The sequence below is a fragment of the Octopus bimaculoides genome, chromosome 4, assembly GCF_001194135.2.
Source record: "Octopus bimaculoides isolate UCB-OBI-ISO-001 chromosome 4, ASM119413v2, whole genome shotgun sequence".
NCBI classification, from domain to species: domain Eukaryota; kingdom Metazoa; phylum Mollusca; class Cephalopoda; order Octopoda; family Octopodidae; genus Octopus; species Octopus bimaculoides.
The window spans coordinates 122,769,482-122,781,651 of record NC_068984.1 but is presented as its reverse complement, the minus strand read 5'-3'; the positions used below and the strand labels follow the sequence as shown (position 1 = coordinate 122,781,651).

The following is a 12,170-nucleotide window of genomic DNA, read 5'->3' as shown; positions in this document are numbered from 1 at the left end:
GGGGGGGGGGGGTCAATATAATCAGCTTATCTGTTCCGCCAAACTTGTTGACCTTGTACCAAAATTTGAAAGCAATATATAATATCGCAAAACATTTCTCAGTGAATTAGGACAATTATATACCAGGTTAGTATCCTCCACATTGATATGTGTAACTGGTGAGTGTATTTCTTGTGGTACAGGAAGGTGTTCACTCTGGTGGTAATTGCCCCACCTGTGGCGAGTTTAATGTATAGAATGGATTGCTGAACACACACACAGAAACCATCACATCATCACCGATAACCTTTAATCGGCACCAGGGTTTGAATTTATTGGTAAGGTGACTCTAAAATGCTTATGAGAATCCTGATCTGAGACTAAGTGCAAAAGTGCTTCCTCCATTGTTCTGGAGGATTTAAACTGAAAACTTTAAGCTTAAGCTAACAAACCAGTTTTAGCATTATTTGTATCATGTGCTACCTATTTACACCCATGTGAGTTGGGCCACTTAGGTATAAACAGGTATCACAGTGCCATTGGTAGAATATGAGCTGCTAACCTCTCTGTTCCTGACATGCCCTGTCTAGTTACAGAGGCACCCAATCTAGAACAGCTATCTACACTCACTGATATAATTTATGCAGAGAACATTTACATTATACTGTATAAGAAATCAGGCTAGCTACACTATGTATGTGTGATATAACTGTTCTCTATAGTCATATATTCAGTATCATGTGATGCTGTTTTGGAAAGAAAAGTGGGAAGAATCCATAATTACAGGTTTAGACTGAAATGAATTGAAGTAAACAAGACAGAAAAAATGAAAGAAAATAGTGAATGACTTCCAAACATAATACTGGATTTGTGATGTTAGTGATGACAGCTACGAAGATAATAGCAGCTACATAGATGACAGCTAGCTTAGATGAGGATTACCTATTCTCTGTAGTTGCCTTCACCCCACAAACTTAATATCAATGTACATGGTTGGGCGTTAACCAGGGGTGTGTGGTTTCAATAGCAACAAAAACTGAAAGTGAAAAATGAATTACATCTGGAAAGCTAATTATCATTAACTAGCTTAAAAATAGAAGCTGAGCACTATAGTAGTAGTAGTAGTAGTAGTAGTAGTAATAGTAGTAGTAGTAGTAGTAATAATGATGGGTAGTAATAGTTATCAGGAATACATACATTAGTTATTTTAGAAGAAAACGTAAATTAAAAAAAAAGGCAGAAAAAAAGAATCTACACCACCACCATTACCAATATTACTATTAGTTCCACTAAAATTACTACAACCATCACCTGTAGTATATAAGTAGCATGAAACACTTATAACACACAGAAGTATGCATAGAGTAAAGCACACACATGTACACATATGCATAAAGTAATGCACACACATGTACACATTTACAAAGAGGAACTCATGCATGCTTCTTACACCTACAGGTATACAAATACGAACGTTAAAAACACATTGCGCGCCCTGCTCCAATACACACACTTCACTACACACTGATGCATAGAGGAAAGAAAAACCTGTTCAAAAGGGGGAAAACTCTGTAGTCCATATAGTACACTGAACATTATACATGTTTATTATATCTATAAAGATAGGCAGTATGGTATACAGTGAAAACTCTGGATGTGGGTTCAATTCTGGTTCAGAAGGAGTATGAATTCAACAAAGTGACCTTGAGATTTCAGCACAGGTAGTGTGTGAATTGGAGAGAGAATGGCTACAGTCTCAGATCAGTCCTAACCCAGCATATTTATTAGCATAAGCTGTTCCAGTTGTGACTATTCCACCATTTATGAAGACACAATTTATCTAGGATGACATTGTCTAGCGTGTCTTTATTTTTCCTAAGACAGTAGCATGTAATGTGAAGCAGAGTTAGGTACAATTCTAACAAGTCAAGTAACTACATAGAGATTGCCCTTTACACACACACACACACACCATATATACATATGTCTGTCTATCTATCTATCTATCTATCTACCTACCTACCTACCTACCTACCTAGAGAATAAACAGTATATCAATATATAGGGAGTGTACCACACACAAGTACATACATGTGTATGTAAGACTAGATTACCGAAGAGTCCTTCCAATTTTAAGAAGACAGTAAGGTGTGATTTGAGGGAGATTTAAAAGCAATCATGTAAAAAATCTAGAATACCAATTACACATTCAGGATGCTACCACTCATCACATAAACAGGAATGTTAATTAGATAGTTCAGCCTTCACTTACTAAAACTCTCCATCTACGCAAGTAGAAATTATAATTTTTTTTGCTCTTCTCAAGAATCTGACGAGCATAAGAATGATTTTACAAAATCTTTAGGTACAGATATGTGATACATAATACTGTTACCTCTCTCTCTCTCTCTCATACACTCACACATCCACATATTTGTATAACGTCAATTTTTCATTACTCTTTAAAAATATCTTTCCAGGAATTTTTACTAAAGAAGTGTGTTGAATAATTTTGGAAGCTAAACTGACTGGAAGTTCATTTTCTATAATAAAGAGAAGCATGACCGTGTGGTTAAGAATCTTGCTTCCCAACCGTGTAGTTTTGAGTTCATTTTCATTGCATGATACCTTTTGGGGCAAGAGTCTTCTATTAAAGGCCTGAGGCTGACCAAAGCCTTGTGAGTGGATTTTGTAGGCAGAAGCTGAAAGGTGCCAGTCATATGTTTGCTTGTGTGTGCGTGTGTGTGTGTGTGTGTCCTTGTATATATGCGTCCCCTTGTCTAGGCTGTGAGATTGTTGCAAAAAAAAAAAGTGTTGTTCATTTCTAGTCTTGCATGAAAAAAAGGGAAAAAAAAAAACAAAAACAAAAGTAAATAAAAAAAAAACTACCTAACTTATGGGTACATATTAACTTACTTGGAAACAAGTGAGGTTTGGTGGCAGGAAAGGCATCTGAGCATAGAAAATCTGCCTCAGTGAATTACATTTGATTCATGCACACTTGGAAACGTGGACATGTTAAACGACGGTGGTGATGACTATGAATACAAGATTTGTATTTTATGCAAACTTGTTTTAAACTCTTTCTCAATATTTAAGTATTCCATTATTTCCCTAAATCAACAGCATAATGCATAAAACATCTGTGACATGAAATATAAATTTAAAATGCTTTATTGATATTTCTGGATTTTTTTGTTTGCTGCTATTGATTTGCCCCAGGTCAGCTCTGATCAAGTAGATATACAATGAAAGGCATTTTAGTAATGCCCATACCACTTATTTTTTTCAGATATAGTCTATTTAATGTGCCCTAATTTTAAGATAGCAAAGTGGAATTTAAGTAAGATTTAGCTGTTGTTTCTAGCATGCCATGAATGTCATTGCATGGAGGCACTCTCATCAGCTTCAATAAATAGTTCATGTATCTGAGGTTTAAAGAAGTCTGGGGGTAAATGTTATGACATTCATTCTTTTCTATACCAGTCGACAATATTAATAGGGGGGAAATGAAACTAAGTCATAGCTGTCACGTTTGTGATGATGGAAAGGAGGACTGAACAGACAGCAATGACATTGCACTTGTCAATGGTTAACTAGAGATATGGTTAAATACTGTCACAAGTTCTAATAAAAGCTGAAACAAGAAAATGTCAAGCAAACGGTGAATTAAGGTCAACGGAATGGTGAAATTTTGGTGACAGCTGTGCTACTGTTGCCTGTTCTATGGTGGTCATACATTAAGTTAACAGGAATAATTCACACAGTTCAATAGGTTTTGTAATTTAGGTACTTAGCGATAATTCACTCAAAAACTGTGTTGAAGTTAGAAAGCAGAAAAACTGACGGTTTAATTTATTTTACTGCCACGCTGGGGCACTACTTTTGAGGATTTAGTTGATGATATAAACCCAAGTACTTTATTTCTACCTGCTATTCATTTTATTGATTTCTTTTTCTGAAGAGATGCAACTAAACACACTGGTTTACACAGACACACTTAGCATTCTGACACCAATACCTATGACAACACTGGTATGAAGCTGCACCGGGCCATGCCATCAGTGCTTCCCTTGGCATGGAGAGAGGAAACTTGAATGCATGGATAACTGCTAGTCTTCCTCAAAAAAAAAAAGAACAAAATATCTTCTTCTAGTCTGTGCATACATGTATAGATGAATGATCATCCTAGACTAATGGACACACACATACACCACTGTATCAACCAGACCATCAGACGTTATACACCACTGGTCACAATGCACTTCCTCACATTGTTGTAGCTTGTGGATGATGCCAGCCCATTGGCCAACATCCCCCCTGAATGGAACAGCAGTCTGTTGTAGGGCTACTCATTTATAGCTAGCTGAGTGGACTGGAACAATGTGAAATGAAGCATATTGCTCAAGAACACAAAGCACTGTTAATCTGGGAACTGAAACCAAGATCACAAGATTGTGAGTGCAACATCTTAACCACTAGGCCATATTCCTTTGCATGCACATGAGCACATGTACGCATGCACATGTGCGCATGCACACGCACACACACACAAGGCATAGGTCATGCTGAAGTTATATTAGAAAACACTTGTTAAAGGTGTAGCCTAATAAAATTCTAGAAATGGGTAATCAGGAAGTGAACTTCTTGACCACATGCTTATGCCTGTACCATTTCAGAATTCCAGCCTCTCAACACTGGAATACTATTTTGAGTTTGTTTCTATGAATTGCATCATCATCATCATTCAAAGTCTGTTTTCCATGCTGGCATGGGTAGAATGATTTAACAGGAACTGGCAAGCTGGAGAGCTACACCAGACTCCATTTGTCTGCTTTGGCATGGTTTTGTAGGGCTGGATGCCCTTCCTTATGCCAACCACATTACAGAGTGCTATTTACATGGTCCCAGTACAGGTGCCATTTATGTGAAACTATTTAGACCACTTTGTTTTTGTGTCTGGTTTGCAAGATTCTTTATGTGAATTCGTGTGTTGAAGCAAATTATGTTGTGTCTGGGGAGAGTCAAATTGTTTTAATGCCTTATTATCTAACACACTCACTGGTTCGATTTCCACTCATATTTTTTCTTTCAATATTTTCCTTGTTTTTGCAACCTTGTCCAAAATTTTGGAAGAAAAAATATAATGAATTATTGGAAATCAAACCAGTGAGTGTATTAGATAAGGCTTTAAGACAATATGACTCTCTCCAGACACAACATATTTAGACTACCCCACCACTTTTAGAATGATTATTTTTACAACTGTATATATGTCCTTCTTCCGACTAACCATTCAACAAAAGTAGGATTGCACTCTGGTTGTCAATGAAACAAGATGAGCTTAGAATTCTGAGTAAGTCAGTAACACAAACCAATATGACTTTTAAGGAGAGAACCTATCTAAAGTCATAAAAGATGCTAGAAATAGCAGCTAAAACCTCACTCCTTGCCATCTTAAAAAAAATCAAAAATAATTTTATCCAATGTGTTTGCATATAACACCCCACCCAAAAAGGGATGGTCGCAACTGGAGTACCTTTGATCTGAGTTTGAACAACAATCACAACCATTACTAGTTTTATTAATTCCAAGTAATATTATGGTATACAAGGTCAGTTACTCAGCACCCCAAAATTTAGTCATTTACATATTTATCTAAAGGATTAAAAAAAATGGGTTTGGAAATGCCAAACAAAATAAGTTCTGCTTTCATCATAAGATCAATCCTCTCTCACTTTTCTTTTTATAAATCTGGTATGATGCCAATCACAAATGGTTTGATAGCAATGCTGCAAAGAGCCAAAGTACATGTCAATTTCTAGTAAGTTCTGTCCTCACACCAGAATCTCTCTCTTTTTTTTCATCTGGTCTGATGCCAATCAACAATAATAATTATCTTTCACCACATTATTATGACTCACTGATATGCCTATCCAATAATAGCTGTACTAACAACAACAACAACAGTCCTACAAGCCAATCTATGTGCTTACTTGACCTAAGAGAAATCATTCATTATCCCCTTGAAAATAATAAAGGAAGGACACATTGAAAACTGCACTCTCTGATATACTGAATAAAAGACGAGATGGTCACAGTTGGAATATTTCTGATCATAGGTTTGATGGTTCAAGGCTGGCCTGAAACTAAACAACAATTACTACAACAGATGTTCCAAGATGGCGGTGTGTGATACAAGTAAAATTTATCTGTTATTTCTAGCAAACCATGCATGCCACTGCATGGAAAGCTCCCCCATTAAGTTGATTCTTTATAGTAGCTCTATAAAGAATCAACTTAAAGCTAGGAAAGGAATGCTGTATGTTCTATCATTCATGCTTTGCCAATACATATAATAGCAGCAGAAACCCATACTGATGTAAGTCATGGAATGATGTGCTTAATGTAAAACATTCCCAATTGAAATTTACCTCTTAGCAGGAGGAAGAAAACAAAAACCTAACAGCAACTGTTAGTGACTCCTCACCAGAAAAAAAAAAAGTGGGGAGGGGGCAGATAATTTCAAAGAATTAGGGATTAATCATTCAAAATCTAATTTGCATAGGCCATTATTGCAGATTGTTACTATTGAGAATAAAAGGGCCAAGCAGCATATTGTACAATGTCTTCAGTGTTCAGAAACAGAAAGGAGAGATCCTTGGGCTCATTACTTTAAATATGGTGGTTCTAATTGATTTATGACATTTGAGAAGATCTCTCTTCTGCTGTTACAGGAAATATTGCCTGATCATCTCCATCACATCTCAACAAAGACTGTGATACTGCAGTTGTTGCTAGACAACACACACACTTATTATACACATATACGGCCAAAGCAACAGTAGAAATGTGTGTATACATGTGTGTTCAATGAAAAAATATGGCTGGATAAGACAACTGGAAGGGCAACAGCTAAAGGGTTTCTACTTGGCTGCTAGACACCATAGTTCTTCTTCTATATTAGATTACAAATTATATAATTAGCAGAATAGCTCTTATCATTATATTTGTTGGTGGTAGTGCTTCTGCTGTAACAACAATAACAACAACTACTACAACTACTACTACCACTGCTGTAATTACAATTTGATAGTCTCTATGTTGTTACTAGACTTGCTAAAAATGTCAGCTAAATCTCCCTTACACCACATACTACCACCTTAACAAAAAAGGGAGACATTTGCAAATGTAGCCTGAGATACATTATATCAAGAAACATAAGATAAACAGGATGGTCACAACTGGAAAACCTTTTATGAGAGGTCTGTTTAATCAAGATTGTCTTGAGATTGAACGAACAAAGCAACTAATTACTAAAGCTACTGCTTCTGTGACTACTACTATCAGTAATAATGATGATGGTGGTGGTGCTGGTAATGATGGTGATGGTGGTAGTGGTGGTGGTTAAAGAGAGAGAAACAAAAGAAACAAGTAGTAAAAAAAAGAAGGATGGAGTACAACACAGAAAGGGGAAAGGTGTGAAGCAAAGAAAATTGAAACTAGAAAATAGAGACAAATGAAGGAAGAAAAATAAGAGAAATGAAAAAGAATGGGGCAAAAAAAAAAAAAATCAATATAACTTCTTGTTCTAAAAAGTAGGGTTTGTGATAAAGGATGTGCAATAGAAGGTAAGAAATGGTGAATATACCAAGGTTCAGCAGAGCAAAGACCTGCATCAGAATCCAGTGGCTTCAGATGTAACAGGTCTTCCCTCTCTTGACCCTGGTCTCCCACTGACATTTCCTTCTCCACCTGACTCAAGTCTTCCTATGAAATAATAACCCTTTCACTACCAATCCATCTAAAACCACCCTTGGTTCTATGGTACAAACTCCCTGTTTTAAAGTGATATGAATATAAAATTTTCCTTTAAAATTTCATGCTAATTTATGTTCCAGACATTGGCTTGATAACAGCAAAATTATTTTACTGCATTTTTCATTATTTCCAGAATCAATAGAAATAAAGATGTACTTCAATAGAAATATGGCAACAAAAGGGTCAAACTAAGATTGATTTAGTTTAAACTTCAATTATACTACTGCCAAGTACATGCACAACAGCTTAATAAGGGCCACATGAAAGGCTGTAAAGGGTTCAATTCAGTTATGTATCTTATTGTTGGTTCAAAAAAATTTTTTTTTAAAGCAGTCAAACCATCCTCAAACCAAGTAGATAGACGTATCAGCTATAGAGATATACACCTACGCAAAATGTAATAAATACAAAATCAATCATGTAGCAATCAATGTGCAAATGATACACAATCATGTGGCAGTCCATGTGCAACAGATGCATAGTCATGCAGCAGTCCATGTGAAACATGAACAGCCAGTTCATGTAGCAGTCTATGTGCTCTAGATATACAATGACTTCTGCAGTTATGTGCTATAGATGCACAATTACCTATGCAGTAATGTGTACAACAGGCACCATCACAGATGTATAACTGTTGCACACATCTGACTCAAAGGTAGAGATATGCAACAGTTGCACATCCATGTATATAGGTGTTGCTGTCAAACACCCACACATGGAGATGTGAAACTGCTGGCCACCCATACGTAGAGATGGGGGAAACATTTAACTATCCACACATGCAAGTGTGCATTCACATACATCCAGCAGCAGATGCACACAAAAATGAAGATGGGACACTTCTCAAGAAAGAGAATATCAGAACATGGTGGAGACTGTGTGTGTATGTATGTACAGGTGTACATTTTGCAGATATATATATATATAGGTGTGTGTGTGTGTGTGTACACATGGATTTGTATTTGGATTTGTGTGCATCTGCATATATATATTCATGTAAGGGTGGAGAGGTGAACTAAGTTAAAGATGAGAGGGGGAGGAAGACAACAAACAGGGATGAAAGGGGAGCACATTAATAAGGATACAGAATTAGAAATACAGGTCTACAACTAGAGAGGAGAGGGAGCTGAGGGAGGGAAAGAGAAATACTTATGGACAAGAGAAAAGTACTTGACATATAATTATTTGTGACTATGTGACACTAAAGAGGGTCTTTGGATTCACATGTACCACATTCCTGGCAATGATACTTCTTATTCCTCTATCTATGACCTTCTTTTAACTACAGTTAGGTAAAACAATATTACTACATATAATTCAGTATTATTTTAGCACTGTACTCTTACAGTGCTTTTGGATTCATTTGTGCCATATTCTTAGCAGTAAGAGCTGTTAATTCCTCTTCCAGTTCCTTTTCTCTGATATGAACTTTCTCTTTTACACTTTATGTTAATTTATGTTCCAAACACCAATTCCTCAATATTCTGAAAATTAATTGAAACAAAACAAAAAAGGCAGCGTATTTCAACAGAAATATTAATTAAAGGTTTAACTGATGTGAGGAGCCCTGTAGCAAGATGCTTTTATTTATATGTATATTATGTTTTTTCATAGAATGAATACAAAGACATTGCAAGTGAGAGGTGTCATCCATCTTGTCTGACCAATGAGATTTGCAAATGAATTGTAATAGAGGTCAAGGTCAAGTCAAATATGCAAGTGTATGTGCGTGTGTCTGGATGTGTTCACTTGCTTTTCTATGACGACTGTAGTAGTAGTAGTAGTAATAGCAGTTCTTGGTATTGATGCAGGAACTACAGTTACTGTTGTTGTTATTAATACTACTACAGTAATTATTAACTGCTGTTGTTGTTGTTGTAGGAGGATCTACTGTAATTGATGTTTAGCCTCTGGTCAACCATTTGATTAAATTTATGGTCAAAGTGTTCCAACCAAGACCATCTCCTCTTATTTTCAAAGGCATTTATCTAATTTGTTATTTCTATTTTAAAGAAGGTAGGGTGCACATTGAGGGAGATCTGGCTACTATTTCATGTAAGTCAAGTGACCATGAGAAGCATCCTTGTTGTTTCCACTGCTGTAGTAATTCATATTAACAGGAGCTGCTGTTTAGCCCCAGGACAGCTCTGATTAAGCAAACCCATGATCAAAGAGCCACACTCCAGCCTGACAGTAACCTATATATATATATATATATATATATATATATATATATATATGACTACATTATCTAATGCATCCTTCATTTTGTAAGATTGTAGGGATGTGATTTGAGGGAAATGGTCAGCTATTTTTAGCAGATTAAGTGATGGTTGCGTTGTATTAACAATTGTTGTTACTACTCAAGTAATTCTCGTTAACTAGCAATTGTTGATGCAGTTGTTGCTATTGCTGCAGTAAATCTTATGTCGTAAGGTGGAAGCTGGCAGAACCCATTAGAGCATTGGAAAAAAAAAGTGTGTTTTGGTATTTATTCTGGCTCTCGACATTTTGAGTTCAAATCTTGCCAAGTCAATTTTTACCATTCAAAAACAATAATTGTTGTTGTAATGATTACTCTTGCCGCTGTTATTACTATCATTGTAATGATTCTTATGACAAATAGTTGCTGTTGCTGTTGTTGTTGTTATTGTTGCTGCTGCTACTTGTCACTGTTGGTGCACTGTTGCTGCTGACATTGCTGCTACTGTAATAATATCTGCAGTTATTTTTGCTGCTGTTACTGTTAGCAATAGTTGTTGTTGCGATGGTTGAAGTTAAATCTAATTGAGCAAGCCTACAGACATAAATACAATGCTGGCCAGCCAAAGATGGTTGCAGTTAGTCATATTAGCCATTGTTTTTGCCATCTTTATTGTGAAATATGCAGCCCCATAACTTCATTCTCAACAACAACAAAAAATCCCATTTTAGTCAGTCGGGAGTTTTTTGTTACCCACCCCCAACCAATGTCTGTTGAATATATTGAAGGATTCTAAAAAAAAACTCCCTTATTGGTCTTGTGATATCTACTTTAAAAGAGTAGGGAGATTTGGAAGCATCTATTTAGAAGCCCCTTCACTATTTGTTTTTCTGAGGTCCCTACTTAAAGATAGAAGAGTTTATTGAGTGAAATTTGACTGCTACATAAAGTCAAGCAACAACGTGCTTCCGTCATTGGTTTACAATGAACACATTTTGAATATGGCAGGGCATTTGTTGACACCTATTTGGCTATTCAACAAGTATTGAGTGGGGAGTCTATGAAAAAATCTTCACTGGTTTTGTACACTCTCGAAAGAGATTTGGATGCCATATTGAGCAACAATATAGAAACTTTCTCAATGATTTATGCTGCAATACATTTTAAGAGATTGCAGTAAGGTTATTGTACATAAGAATAGATGGTTCCTTTTTTAGGACTGTAACTTCTTGACAGAACAGATTAGCCCAACAACAAAAGCATTGTGATTTTGGCCACAGTGGCCTTAATTCAGTTAAAATGTCATCAAAACCACATAATTAGGTTGTTTATGTGTTGTCATTGATATTGAAAATAAATCCTCCAGCAATATACATTTGACAATAAGTTTGTGAGGAAAGTAACAAACATATTGTAGAGCATCTGAAGAAGTTCATTTTATATAAGACTATACAAATTCTGATCTTGTACTAAGAGGATTTTATAGTTATGACATCGAAATAGAACACATGGGTCAAACAACCTAGGAATCAAAAGTTCAACCCCAGGTGGGCCTGATTCAGCTTCTATACTGTCACATAAACATCCTCTCTATCAGGATGTTTACATGACAGCCAATGCCCAGAATAACTTATCTGGTAGTGTAGAGTATATATGATTAGTGTGTAAGGAAAATTTTATATATATATATAATTATATTGTGGTCCCGAACTGATTACATGTGTGTTGAAGCTTGCTACGGAATTTATATTTTAGATATATTTGGGGTACTTAGGTGTACTCATAACTTTTGCTTCTGCTTTTTCCCATGGGTACTTGTAAGTATTTCTTTTATTTCTTATCGTATTCTCTACTGATGAGTGGAAAAATCTGTTGGATTAATCCCGAAATCGTTCGATTTAGAGATAACATATTTTTAAAAAATTCCGTTAGCTTGCTTTCCTCAATTCAGCACGATGTGTATTTATAGCGATATATATTGTCTGTGGTGATTGCCTATTTAAAGTCTATTTCTCAGAATATTGGCACAGAAATTTTTTCTTTTGCTCTTATTTATAATATTCACCTTAAAAGGTATTTTAATATGCTGGCCACTTGAAATATTCTTTTCGAAAAGATTTTATCCTATATTAGAAATTTATATATATATATATATATATATATATAT

At 35.7% G+C, this 12,170-nt stretch overlaps 1 protein-coding gene across 43 annotated transcripts in view; it reads right to left on the bottom strand.

Moving 5' to 3' along the window:
* Nucleotides 1-12,170, bottom strand: part of LOC106871604 (titin) — a 454,558-nt gene that overhangs the window by 331,769 nt on the left and 110,619 nt on the right. Inside the window, exon 1 of one of the 43 annotated variants that reach the window (XM_052967421.1) lies at nt 2,896-3,026. The exons of the other annotated variants lie outside the window; for them this stretch is intronic. Within the exon in view, the coding sequence (XP_052823381.1) occupies nt 2,896-2,931 (36 nt within the window). The 5' untranslated portion in view covers nt 2,932-3,026. Of the gene's footprint in view, nt 1-2,895; nt 3,027-12,170 lie in introns of those variants that run through there. 43 annotated transcript variants of the gene reach the window in all.